This window comes from Melospiza georgiana, chromosome 5 (assembly GCF_028018845.1).
Source record: "Melospiza georgiana isolate bMelGeo1 chromosome 5, bMelGeo1.pri, whole genome shotgun sequence".
Taxonomy (NCBI): Eukaryota; Metazoa; Chordata; class Aves; order Passeriformes; family Passerellidae; genus Melospiza; species Melospiza georgiana.
In genome coordinates this window covers 22,648,735-22,673,630 of record NC_080434.1, presented here as the reverse complement: position 1 = coordinate 22,673,630, position 24,896 = coordinate 22,648,735, and the positions used below count along the sequence as shown (strand labels likewise).

Below are 24,896 nucleotides of genomic sequence, written 5' to 3'. Positions count from 1 at the left end.
AGTGAAAAATTGCTGAGGAGTTTGGAGTAATATAAAACAAATTAATTTAAATGCACTGCCTTCATGGCTTGTCAGCAGCAATCATGTTTATGATAGTGATCATTGCTGTGGCTTCCACTGCCTTGGTGTGAGAGCTGCAGTGAGGTGTGAGGGACTCAACACCCCTTGTTTTCCCTGCATCTATTTAACTGTTAATGTAGTAACTCCTTTTTTAAATTCCCTACTACATAGCTGTAATTATGGATTATAGAGAAAAGAAGATCCTGAGCCTTCTCTTGGGAAAGAGGGGTTATTAGGTGTCTGGTTAGCTGGTTATTAGGTATCTGCTTTGTTGGCTGGATAGAGTCAAAATTTCAAAAGATTTGAGCACAACCAACCAGGTTAGCAGGGATTATAAATTTCCCCTGAAGTTTGGAACCATCCTACTAGTCAGGCAGCAACTTTTGTATTTCATCCTGTGTGAATGACTGTTGGCACAATTTTAAAGCACTCAGGGAATCACTGAGTGTCACTATAAAGGAAGCTTCCCCATTTGGAAGATCAAGAAGTATCAATTGCAGTATTTGTCTGAAGAATAAATTAAATGCTTCAGGTTAAAAGTTTTTGCATTAATTATCTGCTTGCCACAGATGTAGCCACTAAAAGCATTTTAAATTTTTTAAGAAAAATTTTAAGATCAAACCTCTTGTCAGCTCTATCAATCTGTTAAGCTTTAGGCTGTGCTTGGACCTTCAGAGTTTGGACCTGCCAGCCCAACAGGAATGAGCCAGTGTGTTCTGGAGCACCCAAGGGCCTGGCAATGCTCTGACACCCAGGAAATTCACTGAGTACATCCACAGCCAGGGCTTGAGCTCTGGAGAGCATCAGCCACTGTCCTTACCAGGGTTCTTACTAAAGCAGGGAAGCATTTTATGAGCCCAGGAGCGAGAACCTCTGAAAGTTCAATGCAAAAGCATTTCCAGCTGTGTTTAAACTAAAACTCTCAGAATAGAATAGCTATTCTTATTGCAATCACCATTAAAATTTTCTCCTAAAAAACAGTCTCTCATCTCACATGAAGATTTCTATCTGCTACCACAGGTATTGAGCTTTAAAGTATATATCTGGCTCATAGTACCAGGGGTCTGAATGTTTATATAAAAATGAGGACATCTGGTGGCCATTTAAAATCCTCTCCATAACTGTATTTGTAGAAATTTAAAAGCCAATATTCTTTAACCACATCTATATCAAATCCTCCCAACAGCCTGCTGTGTTCCTATACAGAATTTCCTTTTCTTTATAGTTCTGCAGTTTAAGTCCAACAATACTTTGGAGAGCGAAGGATAACACTGCAGCATAAAAGGCAGAATGCTTTTCTGTCTAAGCAGAAAGCCGTAGCTCTAGTTAGAGTGTACTTTAAAAAATTGAGCAGTCCCTGAGCACAGTGAAGTTTTGGAAGACCCATTGCAGGGTGAGCTCATTGAGGGAGGGTTAATGCCAAAGTGTAGCAAAAGGAGACCAAGGCAGGGGCTGAGGCTGATGTCCTCACTCACCAGGACCCCATTTCGCCATGGATATGTGAACACAAAAGGAGAAACAGCTCCTTCAATAGCCCAGCCCTTCCCATGGTGGAGACAGGCACTCCTGTACCTCTGCTCAGGGGTTCTGGGTAGGGGGAAAGAGGGGTCACAAGTGGGGCCACTGTGAGCAGTTAAAAAATACTAGTGCACTCAAGGCCCTGACAGATGAAACCTTTGGAGAAGGCCCACAGTCCTCTGCTTGCAAAGGGTGTGTTAAACTGCTGCATGTTGAAACTTTATTCTTCTTTCTCAACATCTGTGCAATTCATAAAAGGCTTTCAGTAAAGAAGGTCAAAGCTGCTTTGAACACAACCAGGACCTTGTTTTGCTGTTCCATTTCAAGTTTTCTGTGTTCAGAGTGAATGCACGGACAGTTGTGTCTGATCATAATTAATTGCATATTTTAAAGCACGATGTTACGATTAATTGGCTTTGACTGTAATGGGATTGCAGTAAAGGCAGAGGCTAATTAGGTGCCTTGTCGCACTCTATTTTCATGCACAAATAAATGCTGACAGTTTTAAAGATTGGGGTGATAAAGTTTAAGTTCCTGTGTGTTGCCTACTAGATTGTATTTCTGCCCAACTGTGTCTTTGGTTACCTAAAGCAATTAAATAATTAAGTTGCTTTTTCGGTGGTACCAAAGCTGATAATTCACTTGAGTGATGTTATTTTCATTGTCCCGTTCTCCAGATGATATGCTTGAATTTTCTTTGTAATTTGGTATGTGGGAAAAAAAAGACTTTGACAGTGGCCAAAGCACTTTAATTTTTAGGGACAAATTGAACATTTTCTGATAAGGGAAAGGTGAGATCTTAAATGTTAGCCTTTCAATTTTTTAATGTTTATGTTTATTTTGAAATATCCTCTTTTATACAAGAAGTTTTGTAATAGTTTTAAAAAGAGTGCAGAGACTTGTCATGTTTCTTTGAATGGAAGTGAAAAAATGCTCTTGTATCAAAAGGAGGAATATGAAGAGGAGGAGTGGAAAAAAGTAATAATACTTGTATGGACTCATTTGAAATAAATTAAAGATAAGGGATCTGTTCATGAAATTATGAAAGCTACCTGTCTCTTTGTGATAGGCATTGAATGAGGGAAAGATGTTGCTTTTCAGAGTTGTGTACTGCCATCCCTGGCTGTGTCACACACTCACAGAGCCGGGTGGGAAATCTCCAGCAGGCAGGTTTGGGAAGCTGAGGAATCACAGCTTCTGTGAGAAATGGCTGCTGGCCAGTGGGGACATCTGTGTGAGCAGATGCAAAGTTGTTGGCCTTGGTTCCTCTCTTGTGACATTTAGGAAAGGTCTGAGTTAAGATCTCTGCTTTCTTTGTGGTAATCTGTAATTGGAGCAGCGCCTTCTTTATCACTGTCTGTCAGTGTTTCACTGTTAACTCCCTTCATTCTCCTGGCATTTGACTTGGCTGTAAGGATTCACTCTTGGCAAATATGTGACACAGCAAATCTCTATTAGTGATCACATCCAAAGTGAATTGAATCACTCCCTTGCACCGTACTCTAATGATGGTGCTTCAGTGGAGGAGGTTAGTGGATGTGTACCCAGATGTATCCAGTTGTATCCACACTGCATTCCTTCTGTACACACCATTTTTGGAATCAAATTACACAAAATTAGAATTCACATTGCAGATTTTAAGAAAATAGCAGTTTTCTTTCTATACTACAGTTTTTTTCTAGGAAGTGGAGAATAGGTTTTTCATACTGCTTTGCAAGTGTCAGTGATGTACAGATGCTTCTTTCTCTGTAGTCACCAAAGTAAGTATAAAATTTGAGACTCTGCACACATCTCTGATTTGTTTCTTACTGGCTGTATTAGTAAGTTTCATTTCTACCGCAGTCAGGTGTGAGGTGGGGAAATCAATAAAACAGCAGGGGTGTGCCCTGCCCTTTTCCTTGCAGTGTGTGGTCCATTTGACATCCTGTGAACCAGGAGAACAGGTTGGGGTGAGGGGGGAAGCAGGTAGGAGATCCTTTTTTCTTTTCAGAAGGGTTCCTTCTCCCTCTCACCCAAGCCCCTCAGAAATTCTCAAAAAGATAATGAGTTCTTACATAGCATGAAAGCTTTTTGTTATTTGGTTTTACTTTTTTTCTTAGAGGTAGAAGCAAGCAGTGTTTATTCTGCTCAGTAATGCTATTTTTTCTCTCACTTCTCCTTCATTATTCTAACATCTGTAAAGAGTATGGTTTAGACTTATTGTTAGAGCTTTATCACTTCTTTGTTTTGCTCTACCCAATCTAATTTTTTCTTTTTAAATTTGGAGTAAGATTTTTAGAGGGACTAAAGTGTACGAGGAGCTTGACTTCAGTTTTCATAAGTGAGCTAAGAATCAGAGTCCCATAAGACAAGTCAGAAAAATAGAATTGAAATGGCTGACTTTCTGTTTCTTTTTCTCCCTTTTGCAAACAAATTGACTTTTCCTTCCCCTGTTTTTCTTTGATGAACCAAGAGTTTTGAGTTTTTGCTGTTAGCTGTAGAGTCCATTTTTGTGTTTCACTTGATAGCAATTTATTGTTTTGTTGCTCTGTCCCTTGGGTTAAACTTACTCATTATTTTGAATCAAAGGCTCCATGCAAACAAATAAAATCTAATCTAATATAATATTCTTCTCTAATGGATTCCTTACAGTCTCTCTTGGCAATCCTATTGTTCCTATCTATTCAGCTCAAGCAATGACATCAAGGTGGCTGTTGCCCAGAAGGAGAGGCTGTCTCCTTTGCCTCACTCCTCTGTACAATGTAAAGAAGGGTAGAAGTCACTGCTGGCTTCCCTGAGAAAGTAATTTGTAATGTGCATTTGGTTACTTTTCAGATCCAGAAGTCATGATATATTATTATTTGAAGTAATAAGCTTACTGTGGCTAGACCCTGCCCCACTAATATAAAAACATGCCACAGAAAATGTTTGACGTGATCCTGTGCAGCATCTCTCGGTTGTGTAGCTAATACTTACAAATTGTGTTTGTCTCTTAAATGTGTAACTGTGGCTCTTGTTTCCTACATCTTCATTGCCTTTGCTGCTGGTGCTCTTTAGACTCTTGTTTCATTCAAGTAAGGAGCAAATCATCTGAAATTTTGCTGTATTTAAGTTTTCTAATCTTTTTTTCTTTTTATTTCCTTGTTTTAACTGAGTTTATTTCTTCCCTTCTGAAGAATACTCATTGCACATAATAGCCAGTGTTATTTTCCTGAGCAAATAACAGAATATTTTATTTTTCTGTGACTTAAATGTCTTATATTAAAGAGTTTTTTCTTTATTTTTGGATCTTCTACCTTCAAGTCCATCAGTTTTTGTTTCTTACGTGTTACGTATCCCCATCAGAGTGCTGAGAACTTAAGGTACAGCAGTCTCAATAAAATGCAGCCGCCCTTTCCATGCCCTCCACTCCCTCTTTCCATAGCATTCAGGCATTTGACCTTCATCAAGGAAGGACATTTATCACCAGCCCCATCGAGCCATCTGTTCATATACTTGCCCTCCCTGGTGCACGTTCCTGTAAACGGAAGCATTATGGATCACTTCAGGCTCATAACCCAAGTAAACATCTATGAAGGGTGTTGATGATAACTCAAGGACTCATACACAGGAGTGCTGCAGTTCATAATACGGTGAAAACAGGAATCACAAATCACTCTTGGTAATATTTTACGTTTAGCATCTCAGAAGTGTTTCCTTCTTCAGGTCTGTACCGTGGTGCAGGTGTCGGTGCCCTGTTCCTGCACTCAGGGCAGAGGCTGTGGAGCACTGAAGCTTGCACTGTGTAGGTTTCCAAAGTCTTAACACGCTAATGACCACAGGCAGAGGGCTGGGGGCCTTGTTAGTGGGGTTAGGCTGTGAAATGTTGCAAAGGTAAGTGCACAGCTCTGAGGCAGAGCCTTCTTTGTGTGTGCAGGAGCTGCTTCCACAGCAGCCCCAGTGTGTCCATTTGGGAATGGCCAATTTGCCTGGCAAGGAGCAAAGTTCAAGACAATATTCAACAGCACATCTTCCACTTTTCATATTTCAGTGCCTTTTCCTGATTCATTCTTTCCAATCCACAGCACTGATGGCTACTGCTTCACCATAATAGAAGAGGATGAGTCCGGTGGACATTTAGTCACCAAGGGATGTCTTGGATTAGAGGGCTCAGACTTCCAGTGTCGGGTGAGGAAGCATTTTCTGCCACAGTGTCCCTTGAATTTTTGATAGTTTCCAGTTAAAGTGCAGTCAACAGATATTACTGTGTCCATGTTTTCTACTTCTGTTGCTTTGGCAGATAGCTGATCTGCATTGATTACTGAGGGGGGTGCATTTGTATCCTCAAAAGATGATACTCCTAATAATATGGATTAATATATGGATCCTCCTAATAATAACAATTCATGTTTTTGGTTTTGGCACTGCTGCTACTAGTAACATTCCCACTGAGATGAAGTTTGGATTTAGAGAACTGCAGTTTTAACTCCTCAAATTTCCATGCTGGATCTCTCTGGGTTTTTTTCCTAGCTAAAGTTAGTTAGGATATTATTTGATGGACTGCAGCAACATCTACATCTCACATGCAGTTCCACATTGGTTTGGGATTTTTGGTGCCAGATATTCCCTTCAAGTGCAGCAATCACCTGATGGAAAACAAGTGCCACTGCAAGAATGGAAGGGGTGTGGAAAATGGAGCAAGGTGGTTCTGAGGTGATTGTCTTTCCCTACATTAACCTTAAATGGTTTTAGATGAGTGCAGGAATAGTTACATCCTTATGGCTAATGGGAGATATTTTATCCAGCTTCCCAAGAGACCAGAAGCTGCAGCTAAATGAGTCCACGCAGCAATTCCTGTATTATCCTGGCTAACCTGTTTTGGATACCGGTATTAACTCATTTTTGGTCTAATTGATAGATGTATGTGACTTTCACACTGATGACTGGCACCATTAGAGAAAGTCAGTCCCTTCTGCAGCATTAAGGCACCAACAGGAGTAAGTTTAGAGTGAATTAACATTTTAATTGCCTGGATGAAATATTGCTGGTTACGCTTATTGGCAGAAATACTTGCTCCACACATCCTAGGAATCTGAAGCAGATTGCAGTCCAGCTAGCAAGCACATCTTTCAAGTGCCAGAATGACCGTGTGTATTTACAACACAGGTAATGACTTGCTTTCCATCTAAATTGCTTGTTGCAGGACACTCCTATTCCACACCAAAGAAGATCGATTGAATGTTGTACAGGCCAGGATTACTGTAACAGGCACCTTCACCCTACGCTGCCACCACTGAAGAATCGAGGTAAGGGAACAAAATCCGGTCCTAAGCCGATCTTTTCCTGCTGTTGGTCCCTGTGCCTTAGGGAAAAATAGAGCACAGATTGAAGCACCCTTATCCAAAAGCATGTGATTAGAGAGAAAATTGGCATTAATCAGTATATCTCCATTCCTGTAGGTTGTGTGTGGAGTGGTGCTGATGCTTGTGTGTTTCTGCTGCACACATGCAGTGAACACAAGATGCATTAGAGTTGCATGATGCTGTCCTAGCATGGACCTGCTGAGCTATCAGAGATCATCTCAAGGACCAAGGCTGGTCGTGTCAGAGGATGACTCTTGCTGGGTATTTCTTTAGCCTAATAATAAAATGGAATCCTCTCTCCAGTCCCTGTAACATACATTGCTCTCATTCATAACTCCACACACAAATTGGTCAGTTCAAGTTGTCACAAGTCTGTGAGTGTTTCTTATTTGCAGGACCTGATCACCCAGCACTGAGACAATAATGACTCACCTAAGTGTATTTTTATGTGAACAGTGTAGCTGAAAAAAGAAAGTAGAGTAAGAACTCACAAAGGTTTTTAAAAAAATTATTCGAGAGCAAATGGGCATGTATTAACTTAGTAGATACTGAGGCAAGGTTTTAGCATTATTGTTTGTTTAAACATCACTTTCTGAAAGCTGGTAAAACTATTTTTGTCTGGGTGTTCAGAATAAATTTTATAGAAGTATATTCCTAAGTGTAAATTCTTCCATAATAAACTCTTGGCATTGGCAGAAATTGTGGCAGTCAGCATTGAGTCAGGCTTGCAGAAGAATTTATAATCGTGGTGTTCTGTGTTGAAGATCCAGACCGGTGCACAGATGCACTCTTAATTCCACCAACAGCAGATACTCACACGAATGCATGCTCAGAGAAAGCCTTCACTCATGTAAGCTGTTCCCTTCAGGCCTGTGAAATTCTGCACAGATGGGCTGCAGAGTCAGGCCTTTGGAGAGTAGTATGTAAATACTTCACTGTTTACTAGCAAGGCATTAAGGCAGCGAAACCTCATAAAATTCTGACTTCCAGCAGAAGAGTTATGTACTACTTTGTTGGTTTATTTAATTTTAAAAAGTTCTTTGGATTGAGAGAAGAGCTCCAAAAAGTAGTCAATATTTGTTCACACTTACTTATGCTTTCATTAAATATCAGTTTGGAAAACATTGCCATGATTTTTTCTTGCTACTGGCTGAGTTTATGCTACATTAGGACTACTCAAAAATACTGAATTAGAGCCTAACACTAGACATCCATCTATAAAGATTTTAGTTATTTGGCAATGCTATCTGCTACTTACAAAGAAAGCAATGGACCAAGATTTTGTTAGTGGCAGAAGGTGTTTGGATTGAGGTTGCATTTTTCCTGTGTGTATGTAGGATAAATAAAGTATCACTGGGGAGCCATGGTGGCAGAGAGAATATTTTTTAAAAGAAAAATTTCACCGAGCTGAAACAGGGTTCTAGCTGTTCTGTGTTGCGAAGTTGACTATTTTAGCATGGCAGACAAAAGATGATGTAGTCACTCAACACACTCAAAATATTTTTTTTTTATATAAGGTCTCACACTACAAGCATCCTGACAGTGTTTTGTAGAAATGGATTTCAGGAACTGCTTGAATAAATGTGGCTGAACAGGGCTGAAGTCACCACCTTTATTAAAGCCTTAGGTTAATATGTCGTTCTCAGTGCCAGGCCTGTTTTAATCTGTTGCTGCTGTATCCTAGTATGAAACCTGAGGATAAAAGAGCCATAGTTTGAAACAGCAAAAAAAAAAAAAAAAAAAAGCCATAGTTTGAACCACAGGCCCTCACTGCAAATAGGTACAAATACTGTATACAAATACATACTACTGCCAGTGCCCAGTGCTGTGGCTGTGATCATTGCTTCTACTAGAAGCATTTAGATTAGGCTGTGATTGTCTGAGTAATGTTAAAATTGTATATCAAATTTAACATGAACAGTAAGTACAGGGAAAGAGAGGTGAACTTAAAACAAGCTTCTTGGAAAACCCTTCTGGCCTTTGGGGTTCCATCAAAGATACACATGCTTCTCAGCATCTCAAATACAAACAGAAATTTGGCTTCTGATGAACTCACATCTGAGGTGATGCCTCATGGGAAGCAAAGTCTAGGGAGAGCATGCAGCTGCAGGTCAGAGGCTGTTGAACTCAAAACTGACCTGTGCACCAAGGTAACAACTACAGAGGCAAGGGACTTGTGCTCTCTAAGTGCTTTTCCAGGTCTGGCATGTGCTGCAAGGCAAGATTTATGCCACACCCTATCCTTCTCCTCTCCCCCCTGGAAAGAGAGGAGGACCACATACATGAAGGTGAGAGCTAGAAAAATTAACACCGGTCAAAGCGAGACTTGTTAAGTAAGATGGAAGAATCAACAGCCAAGTCTAAGTTTGGAGCTCATCTTGCTACAGAACTAGCAGGATAAAATGTCCCAGAGAAACCATTAAACCCTTGTGCCAGCTATACATCTGTCTTATTAAGGAAATGAAAGTCATAATTGGGTCTGATATAACACCTCTGCTTTAAACAATAAAAGATATTCCTGGAAATCCCGGTGAAAGCACAGGCTGAGACCAGTCAAAAGGAGAAATATGTCTTTACTGATTTAGAGCCTACATAAGCAGAAGTGGTGGTGCCACCGTGTCTGGCTCCCTGCCTGTATAGCCAGTGATGAATGGGCAAGGGAATGATTGGAGGAATGATGGGGTTTGATGTGTGCACACAGTCTCCACGCCTCGGATTTCACTGCCGTTTTTACTTGGATAGCTGTAACATTCTGAGCTGGAGGGACCTGGGGTGGGAGGAGAACCTCCTCTCCCTTTGATATGTTGACTTCTGAACCTTCTGGGTGGCATTTTCAATGCACTCCTCAGCATGGCCCCGCTGATGACAGTGAGTGAAACGAGTGGTGGAGGAGGGGGAAATTGCAGGAGAAAAACAGAGAGGCAGCTTGGTCTCACCGAGCTCCCTGCTGTCACCAGCCTGCACCACTGTTTTCCTACAACATGGAGCTGTTAATGTGCTTTTTGCTGGGCTGCACTGCTATCAGCCAGACAGGGTATGTGAAGAAGCTTCCCAAACCTGCAGTGTGTTTGTTTTGCACTTCCCACACCATGCTCCCGGTAATCGCTCACTGCTGCCTCCATGGAAGCTGCTGCTGATTCTCCTAACGCTGCTGCTTGGCACCTGGCAGTTCCAAGTGACACAGCAGTGAAAAACACAGCACTGGGCTTCTTAAAGGACACAGTAGTTCCATCACAACTGCACTGTCCAGGACCCACCACAGTGTTCACCACAGAGCCCACAAGCGAATCCCTAGGCAGACTCACAGCTGAGCTGCCCCATCCCTCCTCCTGGTCAGATAGTGCAGGAAAACGGAGGTTTGTCCTGCTGCCCTGTGGGAACAGCCTGGGCTGGACGAGCAGGAGAAGAAATGCAGCCTGGCTCAGTGCAGCAGAACAAACAGACATTGCTGGTGTGAGGATGGGGGTTTGCATTTAATCTTGTGCTGTCCACACACACACACCAGCAGGTTTATGAAGTCCTCAAGTTAGGCAGCAAATAAAATCCTGCCCAAATGCTTTAAAAACGCAAGAAGTGTTTGAAAGGAGGGACAGTAGCTCACTTGCCATCAATATTGCCTCTCAAATAGCCAAATAAATAGAAAGGCATATGGAGCTTTCTGTCCCCTCCTGTGAGAGCCAGTTGCACACTGTGCACAGTGAACCACTGCTAAAGCTGTGCCACTGCTGGCATGCCGACACCACCCACCACAAGAGGGTCAGCTCTGCATCTGCTCAAAGTCTTGTTTCCTGCTCCCAGCAAGGAGATCAGGACACGTTCCTTTGTGTCTTTCATGCTTTCCTTTTACTTGCTTCATATAATTGCATTTGAGTACAAAGAATTTTGCAGTTTTGGAGCCTGAAGTTCTTCTGAGAGCTGCACAGCACTTCCAAAATGCCTTCTGGCCTCTGGGAAAAGCAACCTGCATTTACTTATTTTTCTGAATGGCAGAAGCCCATTAGAAACATGGAGCATAAGGTTTGGATCACTTAAACCCTAAAAATTGTGGGAATTGGATTCAAGATTGCAGCGTGTTTGTCATCCCTCTCCAAATGTGCATTCTTGTACACACACAGACAGCGTGAACAGCTTCACGGGCAATACCGTGTCTGCAAATTGCACAGATTTCCATGGCCTTAACATCTAGCAGACACCAGTCTAAGATCTGAATTTTTCCCTCTGTGAAAGCTGACATCAGCTTTCATTACTGCTAAGCACAGAAGCTCAGCTTCCATCCTGTCATACTGTGTGAAGTGGGAGAGCCCTTGCTGTGGGTGGTTATCCGGGTTTCTCCCGGTATGGAATGCTGCTTTATGGTCTCTGTGCTCTGCTTATTCATCTGTTGGGCTGTGACATCTGAAACTGTGACAACCCACACATTTCAGAGGGAGGTGGTGCTGACACAGGCTGCTCACACAGCACAAACCAGAGCCCTCAGCCCTGCCAAGCTGCCATCCCCTTCACAAGAGCTCTGATTCCCCGGTGGGCTCTCGGTTTCGGCCCACAGCCCGCTTGGAGTTGCAGGCCAGGGATAAATCTGCTGTGGCAGGCAGAAGGATGGGCTCGAGGGTTCTCCTGATAGACATCGTGTCAGTGTCCCCTTTCAAAGGCATCAGCCATGTCCTGAGTGTTTACATTGTCAGTGCTCCCGGAGCAGGCAATGGCAGGTTAAAACATGACCAGTGTGATCAGGAGGTGTGCTGGTAGGTAATCTCTGTAGTGGGAAGAGGAAGGAAAGAAATTGTTTGGGAGAAAAAAAAAAAAAGAGAAACTGTATCTTGAAAATAAAAGAGTGTGAGAGTAAACTAAGAGTCCCTTAGGAATCTCCTGGTCTCATTACCCTTGTAAATCTGAAACATAATAGCGTCGTTCCAGGAGCAGTCAATAAGGATGGATTTCTTGCATTCTCCGATGTGTCAGGCTTTGGAGTGAAGGATGCAAGACAGCAAGGCTGGAAGAGCTTCAGAAAACATGGCCCTCATTTGCATCATCCCATTTGTTGTTGGAAGGGTGGTTTGTGTATGTACAGACTGAAATACTATAATTTTGAGAGTTTGAGTGGCGGGGAGGTTAAAAAAGAATAGAGCTGGATGTCTTTGTTTTTCAGCAGAGAAGCATGCATGAAGGTCAGACTCACTTGCCTGAGCTGAGAATTCAAATTTGGAGATTAATGTTATACTTTAAAGGAAAATATGAGTCTGCTATACAAAGGTTGACTGAAACATTTTAATAGTTTTTATGCAACAGCATTTTCTACAAGTCACTTGACACATTTTCTTTTCAAAGGGTTTTGCAGAAAAGCCCCTGGAAGGATAGTTTTGCCCGCCAGCATAGGAAGGACTTGCTGGCACACAGGGCTGCTCTAGAGCATATGGAGAAGAAAATTCTTGCTCAAATGTTTAAAACAGGATCTAAGAGACAAATTGTTCTGTAAGGATGGAAATAAATACTTTCAAGGCTTCTCATGGCCTGCCTTGCTGGAGGTTGAATGGTCTACTGTGTCTTTCCTTCTAGAATAAATGCAGTTTGGTGGGTGGTTTGGTTTGGTTTTCTTAGTTACTCATTAGGATACTACTTAATCTGAGTGTTTAAAAAAGGCAGTGGTTTTTGCATTTCCTGGCTAATCACTCAGGTTAAGACCCAGAGCTACAGGTCTTGATTGATTTTCCATTCAGAGACAAACAGGGAATTGCAAATCAAGGCAGTGTTTTGCCTGAGTGAGGACTGAGAAAACAAATAGGGATTTTTGACGCTGGAAGTGTCAGTTCTGTCCTGGTCAGTGAGGGTCAAAGAGGAAGCCCACAAAATCCAGGGGTATCCTGTACAGGAATTATGAGGAAAGAGTGGAAGTGATCCTGTGCTCAATGCACTTCTCCCGTTGACTTCATAACCATCTCCCTTTCTAAATTTTCCAACTTTCTCATTTTTAACCCCAGACTTTGCTGAAGGAAACATTCACCACAAGGCCCTGCTGATCTCAGTGACTGTTTGCAGCATCCTTCTGGTGCTTATCATCATATTCTGCTACTTCAGGTAAATAAGGAATATTTTGGCAGCTTGTTAATGTTCCTCCCAACATTTATCTTTTTATAGATTTAGGAAATTGAAAAAAGAAATAGAAGTGGACCTTAAAGAAAAGAAATAGGAAACTGTAATTTTATCATGAGAAGAAAATGTGTATTTTATTGATGCTATTCACAGGGGTACCTGTGTGATGGATTTCATACAGAATCTTTCACTCAACATCCTTAAAAGCCATTCAGGTAGAAGCACAGATTATTCTTTACTGGGAAGGCCAAAGGACAAATTTTTTAGGGAAATTTGTGTAAGAGAAGTACATCTAAGACTTCTAAATTTGTTAATGTGATGAAGAGCTGATCATAAAAAAAGAAGACAATAAAGGAATGTCAGTAAATGTGTCTAGAGTGTTATCATGATCTATATACATTACATTTTAATAATTTGACATATTCCCATTTTTTTACATATTCCCAGATTCCATGACCTTGCCTCCTCTGGCTCCTAGAAGTGCACTGCAGACAGTAAAATAAAGTTACTGACTTGGTCAGTGTTTTAGACATATTTAAGTTTCTGAAAGGAAAACATTTGGTTGCTTTGCAGATTTACCCCAGACTGCGTGGCCTGTGAGTGTTATACTTAGAATTTTGATGATGTAAACAGTTGCTAAAAATAAAATGAAGAATTTTGGCCAGCGAGTCCAGTGTATTCCTCAGGGAAGCAGAGAAATCTGTTAGTCTATAAATGAAGGAAATGTGAAGGGCATGTGCATTATTCATTGCACATGTGCTCATTGTATTCAAAACTCATTTTGTTTTCGTGTAAAACCTCAGATACAAGCGCCAGGAGACGAGACCCCACTACAGCATCGGGCTGGAGCAGGACGAAACCTACATTCCCCCCGGAGAGTCCCTGAAGGATTTGATCGAGCAGTCCCAGAGCTCAGGCAGCGGATCCGGGCTCCCTCTCCTGGTAAGGAAGCAATGCTATTGTAGTGCACATTTTAAAGGCTGAAATGTGTAGAGGGAGAAGAGGCACAAAAAATAGATTTACATATCCTCTGTTTTCTTTTAGGTTTTTTTTGAGGTTTTTTGGGGGTTTTTTGGGTTTTGTTTTCCTCTACCAGAACTGACAAGAAGTTAGACTGGAGAACAGCTGCTTTAGAAGCAGGGGATTTTTGTCATGTGAACTAAGCCAAAAAAGGTTAGGGTTATTTTTCTGCCTCATTTAATTTCTTATTTTAGATACCATAGGGTAAGTACAGGCTAAGACAGCTCATGGAAGTATATCATCACGTTTGGTTTTTTTACACTCCAGCGTACAGGACAGCACCTGGCCCACTGATCTTGTTTTCTTCCTTTGTATGTGCAACGCACAGTAGGATTTCAAACACTGCCCCATCACCTTTTTCTAAAGGGAACTGTGACTTGTCAGACTTGGAACCTTTTTATTTGTAGGCTTCACTTTGCATTCAGAAGTCAAGGGGGATTTTTTTTCCTCGTAGTATGGCAATCTCAGAAGTCAATGGGATGGAGTTTGTGATTGTTTCTGAACAGACTCCAGGATTGCTAAACCTGCTGAAAAGGCAGAATGATCTATGGCAATATAGTTCTGTTCACCAGGGGGTTTTGCTTCTGGGGAGCATCACTGGTAGAAAAGAATCGGTAAAAAGCTAGCTTACTTATTTAAAATAAGTGCCTCTGAGAAACTGGAAGATTTCATTTTCATTTTTCAGAGTGGGTATGTCCCTCCTGTCTTCCAAACCTATTAGTTTGTATTGATGCTACTACTGAAGGTGTTGTCCAGCTTCCAGGTACCATGTACTGTCTGGCTGGTTTTTTCCACACTTATTTTTTAAACACCCTAAAGAAGATATTAAATGGGAAGTTTTATATTTCCTTAAAAATGAAGCAACAGACTCTGTCCTCTCCCTTGCCAGTGTCCTTTTAGCACCCTGTAGTGGTTTTGGTTCACTAATTTGAGATTTTCTGGCCAATGGAAAGGGAGAGATCTTGTGTGCAGTTTAGGACTGTTCCCAATGACTTTCCAGCCGATTTAATTGCGAGGGATTCTTCCTTTTATGCTTTGAGGTTTGGTTGTATTGTTTTTTGGTGGTGGTTTTTTGGTTTTTTTTTTTTTGCACCTGCCACATCAAGGTCTTCATCTTCACTTGTTCCAAGGACATAAAAAATGTAATAATTTAGAGCAAATACAAAGAACTTGGTTGTACTTCTCTGAGAGGGTGTGTTTCCAGCAGCCCATGTGGGTGCCCTGGGAACCTCACAGCAGTGCATGGCTCAGTCCTTCATCCCAGGATCCCAAAAAAGCTGGAGCAGTGCTGGTTATGACTGCTTGTTCTTTATGCCTTCCTCTGTCCCAGTGAGCACTTTGAAGGAGGGATCTGTGGTCTCAGTGCTGTCCCGGGGTCTGCCCTTGTAGTGGATGGGAAAAGGAGCTCCTGCTGCTGAGCTGCAGTGATGGCCAAGGTGCCCTCCCAGCTGGGATGGCTCAGCAGCTCCCAGAGCTGTGCCACTGCCCCTTGAGGCAGAAACCCTCCAGCCTTCTGGCAGGACGCTCCTCTCAACCTTGGAGACTCTGCAGCCACTGGACCAAGTGATTTTCCTCCAGGAACTCTTCCTCCCCATCTCCCCCTTGCTTACAAAAACCCCATGCAGTTGTTTTTATAAGTAGTGATTTTGGGTGGAAGAGAAGAAAATGGGTCTTGCACTTGGCAGTAGATGTTTGCAGCATTCCCAGACAGCCACAACCCCTGTGAGCTCACCAGGAATGCACAGAGTGATGCCTCATGCCTGAAACAAGTGTATAGGAGGTGCCTGGCAGTAATGCTCTGCTCTATTGTGCAAGAGCTTATTTTTAACCTTGTTTCTTGGGCAGAGACTGAAACATCCAGGGTTATAATTTCAGAAAAGTAAGATGCAAATTTAATGCAAAATGTCACCTTATGCTAACCAGTAATGTTTTTCTTCTGTGTAGAACATTTATTCTAACGGGTACAAATATTATACCCAAAACAAGTATTAGCCAAGAATTTGTCAGTGTGACATGCAGCAAGTGTTCTTTCTCCTGACCTGTCTGTACCTCTGACAGAAGAGTTTGCTGCAGGTCAAATGCTGCAAAATGGTCTGTCTGAAGAGATTGCTGAACTACAATTTGGTCTCTACCTTCTCACACATTTTTTTTCATAATTTCCTTTCCAATGAACTTTGCTTTTCAAGGGACTGCACCAGACCCATAGGTATGAATTCTCTGTTTGAAATATTAAATTTACAAAAGGTTGGTCTGTCTAAATTTTCATCTGCAGTAGCTGAACATGTTTAGCTGAATGCCAGGAAAGTAGAAATAGTTGGTAATTGGATTGTTTCCACTCAGGGAGACGAAAGGAAAGGTCATGTAACCTTACCTGACTGCTTACAGAGCTCAAGCAGCCAAATACACAGATTTAAAAAGAAATAAGAAACCCACAGCCCCACTCTGTAAATAACTCAACATGAGCACATCATTCAGCATGCTTATGAAATCCGTTGAGCCAACAATTTTGATTGACCTATTTGTTTTATAAATCATAATTGGTTTATGATTCAAGAAGGAGCTGAATTCCTTAAAAAAAAATAAATTGTTCATAGGAAATCATTTGACCAGTTCTAGCAAGACAAAACCAGGTTAAGGCCTTTCACATAGTATTCTGCCGCCTGAAAACCCATAACAGAAATGTGTTTTTCATTTTCTTAATGTAATTTAATAAGGAACTTTTCATCATTAAGTATTGTAATTGCATGTACTTTATGATGCCATTACATATATTTACACAAATTAAGTTATTTGATGTAACTACATTATTGTTCAGGATGCATTTTTAAAATGGGCAAAATAGAAAGCAACAATGCTAAAATGACATTACAAAATGTTACAGCAAAATTCCAATGTAATATAACTATTGTTCAATCACTATATGAGAGTATAAAAGATAAATAAATTTAAAAAAATTAAGGCTAATCTCTATTGTTGGCTTTCATTGATGTTAATCAGAAATAATGGCACTGAAGCTACCATCTTGAACATCTAATAATGCAGTGCAGGGCTGGAAAAATGGAATTCTGTTTAAATGACAGAAGAAGAAAACTGGGATATTTGAAATAGCTTTGCATAAATACCACAGTATGTTTTGCTTCTTAAAATTGTTCAGTATGAAAACCAGTGGTTCACTTAAAAAAAGAATGATGATAGACCTGACCTAATAGGTTTTGAGTTTGTCCTTGGATGCACATTCATGCTGCAGTCATGGCACATTCATGGCAGTCCTGCCTGGCATTCCCAAACTGGTGGTTTCCACTGGGCCTCCCAAGCACAACAAAGGAAGAAAATTATTTTAAAAAATCAAGTTTCACTCATTTCTGTCTGCCAAGATTGCAAATATATTTTTGATTTCATGAAATGAACATGATTTCATAGGGATTCAGTTAGAGCAGTTAGATTCACTTGCTGCAATAAAACACTGGAGGTTTGTATCTGGATGGTGGCAAAAAGAGCAAGAGGCCACAAATTTGAACTTGTGCAGATTTTGCCAATTGCTTGAGCCAGGTGAAAATCTCATCACATTGGTGGCAGTATTCCTTCAAAATGTTACCAAACCCTACCAGACAAAAACTCATTAGCTGTGGGTTGAACTGGCAATGCTGTAGCACAGGAGAGTGACATTTTAAATCCTCTATTAAGCTGAGGCAGAGTCAGCCTGATGTGAGTGAATTGTGTTGCAGCATCCACTCACATTTTTATTTGTGAACTTTTAGAAAGACATGATCTGCAGACATGCTCAAATCTGATGAGATTATAAGTCTCCATTTGTCCAAGATTTTTTGTGGCTGTAAAAGCTTGTTAAATGTAGAGGCAGTCTGTCATCCTTGTGAAGAGAATCTCTGCAGTGCTGCTGTGGACATTGATCTTGCAATACCCATGATTTTAGCTGACAGTACAGCCACTGACAAAGCTGGCACAGACACTGGAAAGCTGTTCTTTCAAATATTTTGGGGGGGAAATTGCTTTTTATGAATACGTAAATACCATTATTTAAATCAATGTAGGCACATGTGTTTTAACTTGTAAGTAGTGACTGAGGTTCCTAACCAGATACATATTTTGAAATAATTAGGCATGGCAATTTAAAGGAAGGTTATAGGAAGTATCATCCTAAAAAAAACCCAAAAAAACAAAGGAAATTTTGTAATTTTTCTAGTTTTGGAGCTCTAATAGGCTTTTGACTCTTGTGAGCCCTAGCCTTGAGTCTCAGCAGTGTTGTATTTTTGTATTAATGAAAACGTGTTACCTACTCCTTTGGAATTTGGACTGCATTGAGGTGAGCAGGAGTGTTTTCTGTCCAAACTTTTCCAAAAATGACAAAAAAAAAATCCACCAAGCACTACATCCTGCAGAAAGATTTAAAAAAAATTCAAGGTGCAGGGACAAACATTTCCTTTACAGTGACTGATGTAATTTCTTGAGACACCACAGTGTATTTAAGTAGGCATGGAAAGGCTTCTTTTTAGTGGTGGGAATGTCCTCGGCAGCAGTGTGTCCTGGAGAAAATGGGAGCATCTGCAATTGTGGAGGGTTGCTGAAATCCATGTCACAATGGGTGCGTATTCCACCCTCTCCTGGGCTGCTGTGTGGGAAGCAGGCACAGGAGAGGGAGGTGAATGCAGAGATTTCCACTGAGCAAGGTGTAAGATCTGGCTTGGCATTTCACAGGTTCAAAGGACCATTGCAAAACAGATTCAAATGGTGAAGCAGATTGGAAAAGGTCGCTATGGCGAAGTCTGGATGGGAAAGTGGCGTGGCGAAAAGGTAGCAGTGAAAGTGTTCTTTACTACAGAGGAGGCCAGCTGGTTCAGAGAAACAGAAATCTACCAGACTGTCCTGATGAGGCATGAAAATATTCTTGGTGAGTGAAGTGAAAGAGAATTATTTGATGGTGAACAGGTTTTTGAGATTAGCAATTTTGTATTTGCTGTTATCTGATGTCCTTTCCGATGTGCTTTGTTTCCCTCTGTGCTCTGCAATTAGCCACCCAGTCCTTTTCAAAGGAAAGTTGTTTAAAGGATTATTGAAACATAAATAAAAGTTAAAAAAATAATGGGGTTTAGGGGTTTTTATTCCAAACACAACATGTCTGTTTCAGCCGCTGGTATATCCGTATCTGGGCTTCTGAAAGTACATTAAAGGCTAGAGATGAGGCACAGCTGCATGGAAGTAAGATGAAAATAATTAAATATGTTATTAAAACAAACCTGCTGAAATGGATGACAATCCAGAGTTCTGAGCAGTCTAAAAAAACCCCTGAGAAGTATTAACTTGAAAATAACCTCTTTTTTTCTTTTTGTAGGATTCATTGCTGCAGATATTAAAGGTACAGGATCTTGGACCCAGCTGTATCTTATCACTGACTACCATGAGAATGGCTCACTTTATGATTACCTAAAATCCACCACCTTGGACACAAAAGCCATGCTGAAACTGGCTTACTCCTCTGTCAGTGGCTTGTGCCACCTGCACACTGAGATCTTCAGCACTCAGGGCAAGCCTGCCATTGCCCACCGTGACCTAAAGAGTAAGAACATCCTGGTGAAAAAGAATGGCACCTGCTGTATAGCAGATTTGGGCTTGGCTGTTAAATTTATCAGGTGAGTGGAAGTGAGGGGGGCTGAGGGGAAGTTTACAAATCTGGTGCAAAAGTTTCTTTATTTGTTGACTGAGTGTGCACGAGTGAGCAAGCACCTGCAGTGTGTGTGCACACCTGGGCTCTGCTCATCTGTGTGTGAGGTCACCTGTGTGGGGGAGAATGTCACATCAGCACCTCATGCAGGTGTATAAATAGTTGCTTTTTGATTATTTGAGCACATTAGCTGTGTTTGTATAAAGGGTCAGTTTTCATCCCTCCACCCTCCATGTATTGCTGCCCCAGTATTGCTGGCACACAATGAAAGGACACAGCAGTGACAGGTTGGAGTCACATCACTGAGCTTGTCGCTGAAGCATTCAGCTTGTCTGATCCCATGAAAATTCACTCCTCAACTTAGAGAGAAAAATACTAATAATTTGCACTAGTTACTAACTAGGATTTATTGAAAAGGACCCCATTTGGGCTGCCTTTTGTTTCATTTCCTACAAATCAAATTGCCCAAGTACAGATTTGATTTTTGAAATGGCTTTTAAATTTGATTTTAAAAAATGGTTGTGTGTTTAAACAACTCAGAAAGAGCAGACAGGTAGAACTTACTCACTCCTGGGATTCATGAGGAGCCACTGCTCTCTGACAGCTCTGCTCAAAAGCAGCTCGAGCTCTCAGTGGTGGTCCTGGTGGTGGAGGCGCGTGCTCCGAAGTTTCTGATTTTTCTGCACACAGAAATGTGTCCAGAATACATAGACTGAAGGTTTCCGTTTCGCAGGTCAGCTTTGAAACCGTGCACTCCCTGGAGTATTAAAAAAATTCAGGAATCCTGTACAAATCCTGAACTGAAATTACTCAGAGTGAAAGGAAAGGCAGTTTTTATGTTCTTTTCTTACTGTTCACTTACCTGCCGGGTTCCATGGTGAGGCATTTCCTTTATGAGCCTGACCTTTCTTCAGAGACAAGAAGGGAATATTTTTACTTTGAGGAACAGAGGTCTAGAAAACAACAACTTGAAAATACACAATAAAAAGTTTTGGGGAAGAAATTCACCCTTTGCAGGTGTACTTTGCCTGGCAAATACAGAGCAGTGCACTGCTTAGCTGTGAATAAAGAAGAGCTAGGAATTACTGAGTGCTGTTACAAAAGAAGGTGAAATTTGGATTTTTCACACTCCAGATGGAATTTATGTTATGTACTTGGCTTGTTTTCATACTGAATCCTTCCTCAGACAGCATTTCTCATGCAACAACAAGGAACAGAAAATAGTTGGAAGGGGTGTGCTCTGTTGAAGCTGATGATTCTAGTAAAATTCTTTGTGTTTCCATTTCATTTGAAATAATACAAGATAATGCAGGTCACTGGATTTATGTTACATTCTTGCAGGTGTACAGTAGTGCCACTAGCATATGTATGATTTAATGACTGTGTAGGTGGCTGGTTGTACCATAGACTCAGCTTTTCTTCATATCAGAAGGTGAAAAAAATTGCTGTACATGAAGAAAGCTATAGAAATACAATTGTCCTGTGAGCATCTGTTGTATCCACCATATTTAAAATACATACATTTTGAAGTTGAATAAAGGAAAACAGACCTTTTTAAGCAAACCAGAGTATCTGCCATATATTAAACTTTTAAATATATTGAAACTGATGTAGCTGAATCTGAGTTAATAAGAAAAACAAGAATCCATTCACATAATTAATGGGAATATTTTTCCCTGTATGTCGTCTCTTCTGGTCAATGTGTGAGGTGTGAGACATTTGCTTAGATGTTTTTATGCATTTATCTCTCTGTGTCTGCATATCTTGATGTGTAAAGGTTGGAAGGGATCAAACATAATGCATGCAAAAAATAATAGTTAGATTAATCTGTCTTGCAGATCTAATTTGCTACAGCTAAAAGATACTGCCCCAGCTACTCAGTATCCCCCATTAATTGCTGAGACTGAAGCATTAGGTGGTGGAGTATGTTAAGAAAACAGCGTTTAATGAAGATTTGATTGTTATCACTAACATTAGAGCTCGGGCTAATGCTAATGAAATCTCGCAAATGTTACAGCATCCCTGTTGAGTCTTATCTCCATTGTGGTTCTGCATTTGAATGCTTAACATAGCCTCAGGCGGGTCAGCCTTTTAAGGAGGGTTGCCTTCACACTAAGAGGCTTTTCTTGCAAGAATTTTTCCATTAAGATTATGCATTACTTTTGACCTTGTTTGAGAGTGGATGTGATGTGGATTTACTACTTCTTCCGTCGAAATTGCTTTATTTTCGACCCACTTTACTGCATGCTTGATGCCCTTTTTTTCTCCTTCTTTTTCTTTTAGTGACACAAATGAGGTAGACATCCCTCCAAACACCCGTGTAGGAACAAAACGTTATATGCCTCCCGAGGTGCTGGATGAAAGCTTGAATAGAAATCACTTTCAGTCCTACATCATGGCTGATATGTACAGTTTTGGACTCATCCTTTGGGAGATAGCAAGGAGATGTGTTTCAGGAGGTAAAGTGCTGGGAGATCACTTTTAATTGTGTCAGTGAACCTCAGGCCTTCCATTGCGCCTTGTTTTCCGGGTAATTGTTTTTACAGTAATAAACAGATGTGGGTAAACCATTCAGGTAACTCTCTTAATGTCTGTTCTCCTGTTGAAACTTATTTTAAAGCATCAGTCAGTGCTATTTCAACAGCAGAGATTTAGACTGTATTTTAGTGGCTCGTTTGAAGGCAGCTGATGCCTGCACTGAGGAAGTGTGGAACTCATTTTGGGACCTTTTTTAAAGGCATCACGTTTGTGCTGGACTGGGGCTGTTCAGCTAATTTAGCAGAAAGAAAATAGTGGTTTCTTAGTTTAATAGTTAAATGAAAGGAGGAGGACAAACAATTTAGGGTTTGCTGTTTGAAATAAATAATCTTTGAAATAAACTCTTTGAAATAAATAATCTGTTTACTAGACAAGTAGCAAAACACCGGAGGGAAGTGGCACTTGTTACATCACTGTCATACCAGTGATGTGCCTCATTTCCCTCTTTCTGCCTGTAGAGCTCAGTGTCGTGCAGAAGTGATGGCTGTTGTACCTCTCTTTTGCCACTGGGAAAGTTAAATGCACAGAAATGACTTGGTAGCAGTTCTGTGCCAGTTTGGTGGTAAGAGTAGAGCATGTCTCTATTGGGTCTCTGCTACCCTCAGCATTCCCTATGGGTTTTTAAATCCTTCAGCATGCTGAATGCTCACCCTAGAGGAGCTGAATGTTGCCAATGAGCAGCAGGATCCCTGTGTTTAAAAGCTGGTGACGTGTACTGCAATGTTGTGAGGTGAAATCTGTAATATTTTTGTCATTGTTGCTGTGCACAAAGAATGGTACCTTGCCATGTTCTGAAAAGGCACAGAAATGCCCTTTAGTGTTTTCCAGGTCCACTGATAAGAAGGAGACCTAACTCAAGGTTAATTCTCTCTCAGATGACTCTGATACAGACTCTACACTAATAGCTCTTAGTGTGAGTACTTACTGGAGATTGCTGGACTGGACAGCAGTGATAGAAACTGTTCTCACTTGGCAAGTTACTGCACTTTTGGGTTAGATACCTGGCCAGACTTTACATAGCAGTGGTTGCATTGGAACTTGACTGTGGAATAAACTTCTAGTCCTTTTTAGGGGCAGCACACCCAACTGTTATAAAGTATGGCCAATCTGTTATAAAATGAAAGGGGAAAAGGAAGTTTTTTTGTTTTTTTTTCTGCAAGTGACAGGCAACTAATTGCTTCTTTCAGGAATAGTTGAGGAATACCAGCTTCCATACCACGACCTGGTGCCCAGTGACCCCTCGTACGAGGACATGCGGGAGATCGTGTGCATCAAGAGACTGCGCCCCTCGTTCCCCAACAGATGGAGCAGTGATGAGGTACCTCTCATCCCTCTCAGCATGCAGTCTGTGCTTCTAATCAGAGCTAGGGACTGAGATTGACCCAGTTCATTTTGAGGGAGGAGGATATTTACCACTGGTGCTGCCGTTTGGGAATAGCAGCATCTAGATGAATAGTCTGTGGGGAGATGAAAGATTTAGGTGGCATGAGGTTTGTGAGTGTGGGGGGGAAAAAACAACCTCCCTGGGATGCTCGAGGTCTTGTGCAACAGCCAGTGTGAGAAGATCTAACCAAATCTCACCTGCCTCATCCTCTCCCTAGCCAAATCCCTCTGAGCCTTCAGACTGGGGCTGGAAACACTGGAGGAAGGAGTAGCAGTTCCCAAAAGGGCTTTTGTGTGGTGGCACTCAGTGTTTGGTTTGGTACCACGTGTGTCAGGGATTGGGAAGGTTTGTTGCAGTAGCTGCTCTTGATTAATTGCTTGGCATCCTTGGTAATCCCACCCCAGGCATTCCAGCAATAAAAGGACAATTTGTTACCACATAGTCCTTGTGTATTACCAAAAATACATTTATAAAAATCTGCATTAATCTACATGAACCATGTTCGGCTGGTCTGGGCAGTGCTGGTGGTGTTTATCTGTAATGGCCTTAGGAAAGACCTTTTCCCTTCAGTTTTTCAGCATTGCCACACGTGCAGTCTCCTGTGCCACTGACCCTGGGGGGACTTTCTCTGCCCTTCTCTCCGCAGTGCCTGCGGCAGATGGGGAAGCTGATGATGGAGTGCTGGGCTCACAGCCCTGCCTCCCGCCTCACCGCCCTGCGCGTCAAGAAAACACTTGCCAAAATGTCAGAGTCCCAGGACATTAAACTCTGACTCTGCCAGAGTCCCTGGAAATGGACTTGATTGTGCAGGCAGAAGTCCTGAAGATGTATCTTTGCTAATGGAGGAGTCACGCTGAAGAGCAGCCGTGAGTTTTTGAGGAGACTATCCATTGAAAAAATCACCTGAATTTTGACATGCAAGATGGAAGAGGCTTGTCTGCCCTTGTTTACATGGGGAAATACAGTTTTAGTAACTGGTTTAAGATTATGCATGTTGCTTTCCATGAAAGCCACTTATTATTTTATTATTATTATTGTTATTATTATTATTTTGATTGTTTAAAAAGATACTGCTTTAAATTTTATGAAAATAAAACTTTTGGGTTAGAAGTAAAAAAGATGTATATTGTTACATTAAAAAAAAAATTGGAGGAAACTGCTGAAAATGAAAGCAAATCAACTTTTTCATTTCCAAAAAGACTATTGCACTCCAGCCTTAAAAAAAACAAAAAGGTGAGTGGATCTGTGTAGCTCAGAGGAGCTGAAATGGAGCCTGCCTTAAAAGCCACCT

The 24,896-nt window shown here is 41.2% G+C and overlaps 1 protein-coding gene across 1 annotated transcript in view; it reads left to right on the top strand.

Moving 5' to 3' along the window:
• Positions 1–24,377, top strand: part of BMPR1B (bone morphogenetic protein receptor type 1B) — a 99,112-nt gene extending 74,735 nt beyond the window's left edge. Inside the window, exons 3-11 of the mRNA XM_058024273.1 lie at positions 5,622–5,724; positions 6,740–6,842; positions 12,875–12,971; positions 13,790–13,928; positions 18,720–18,912; positions 19,354–19,651; positions 21,967–22,142; positions 23,409–23,539; positions 24,252–24,377. Coding sequence (XP_057880256.1) covers positions 5,622–5,724; positions 6,740–6,842; positions 12,875–12,971; positions 13,790–13,928; positions 18,720–18,912; positions 19,354–19,651; positions 21,967–22,142; positions 23,409–23,539; positions 24,252–24,377 — 1,366 coding nt within the window. The remainder of the gene's footprint in view (positions 1–5,621; positions 5,725–6,739; positions 6,843–12,874; positions 12,972–13,789; positions 13,929–18,719; positions 18,913–19,353; positions 19,652–21,966; positions 22,143–23,408; positions 23,540–24,251) is intronic.
• Positions 24,378–24,896: the final 519 nt, after the last annotated feature.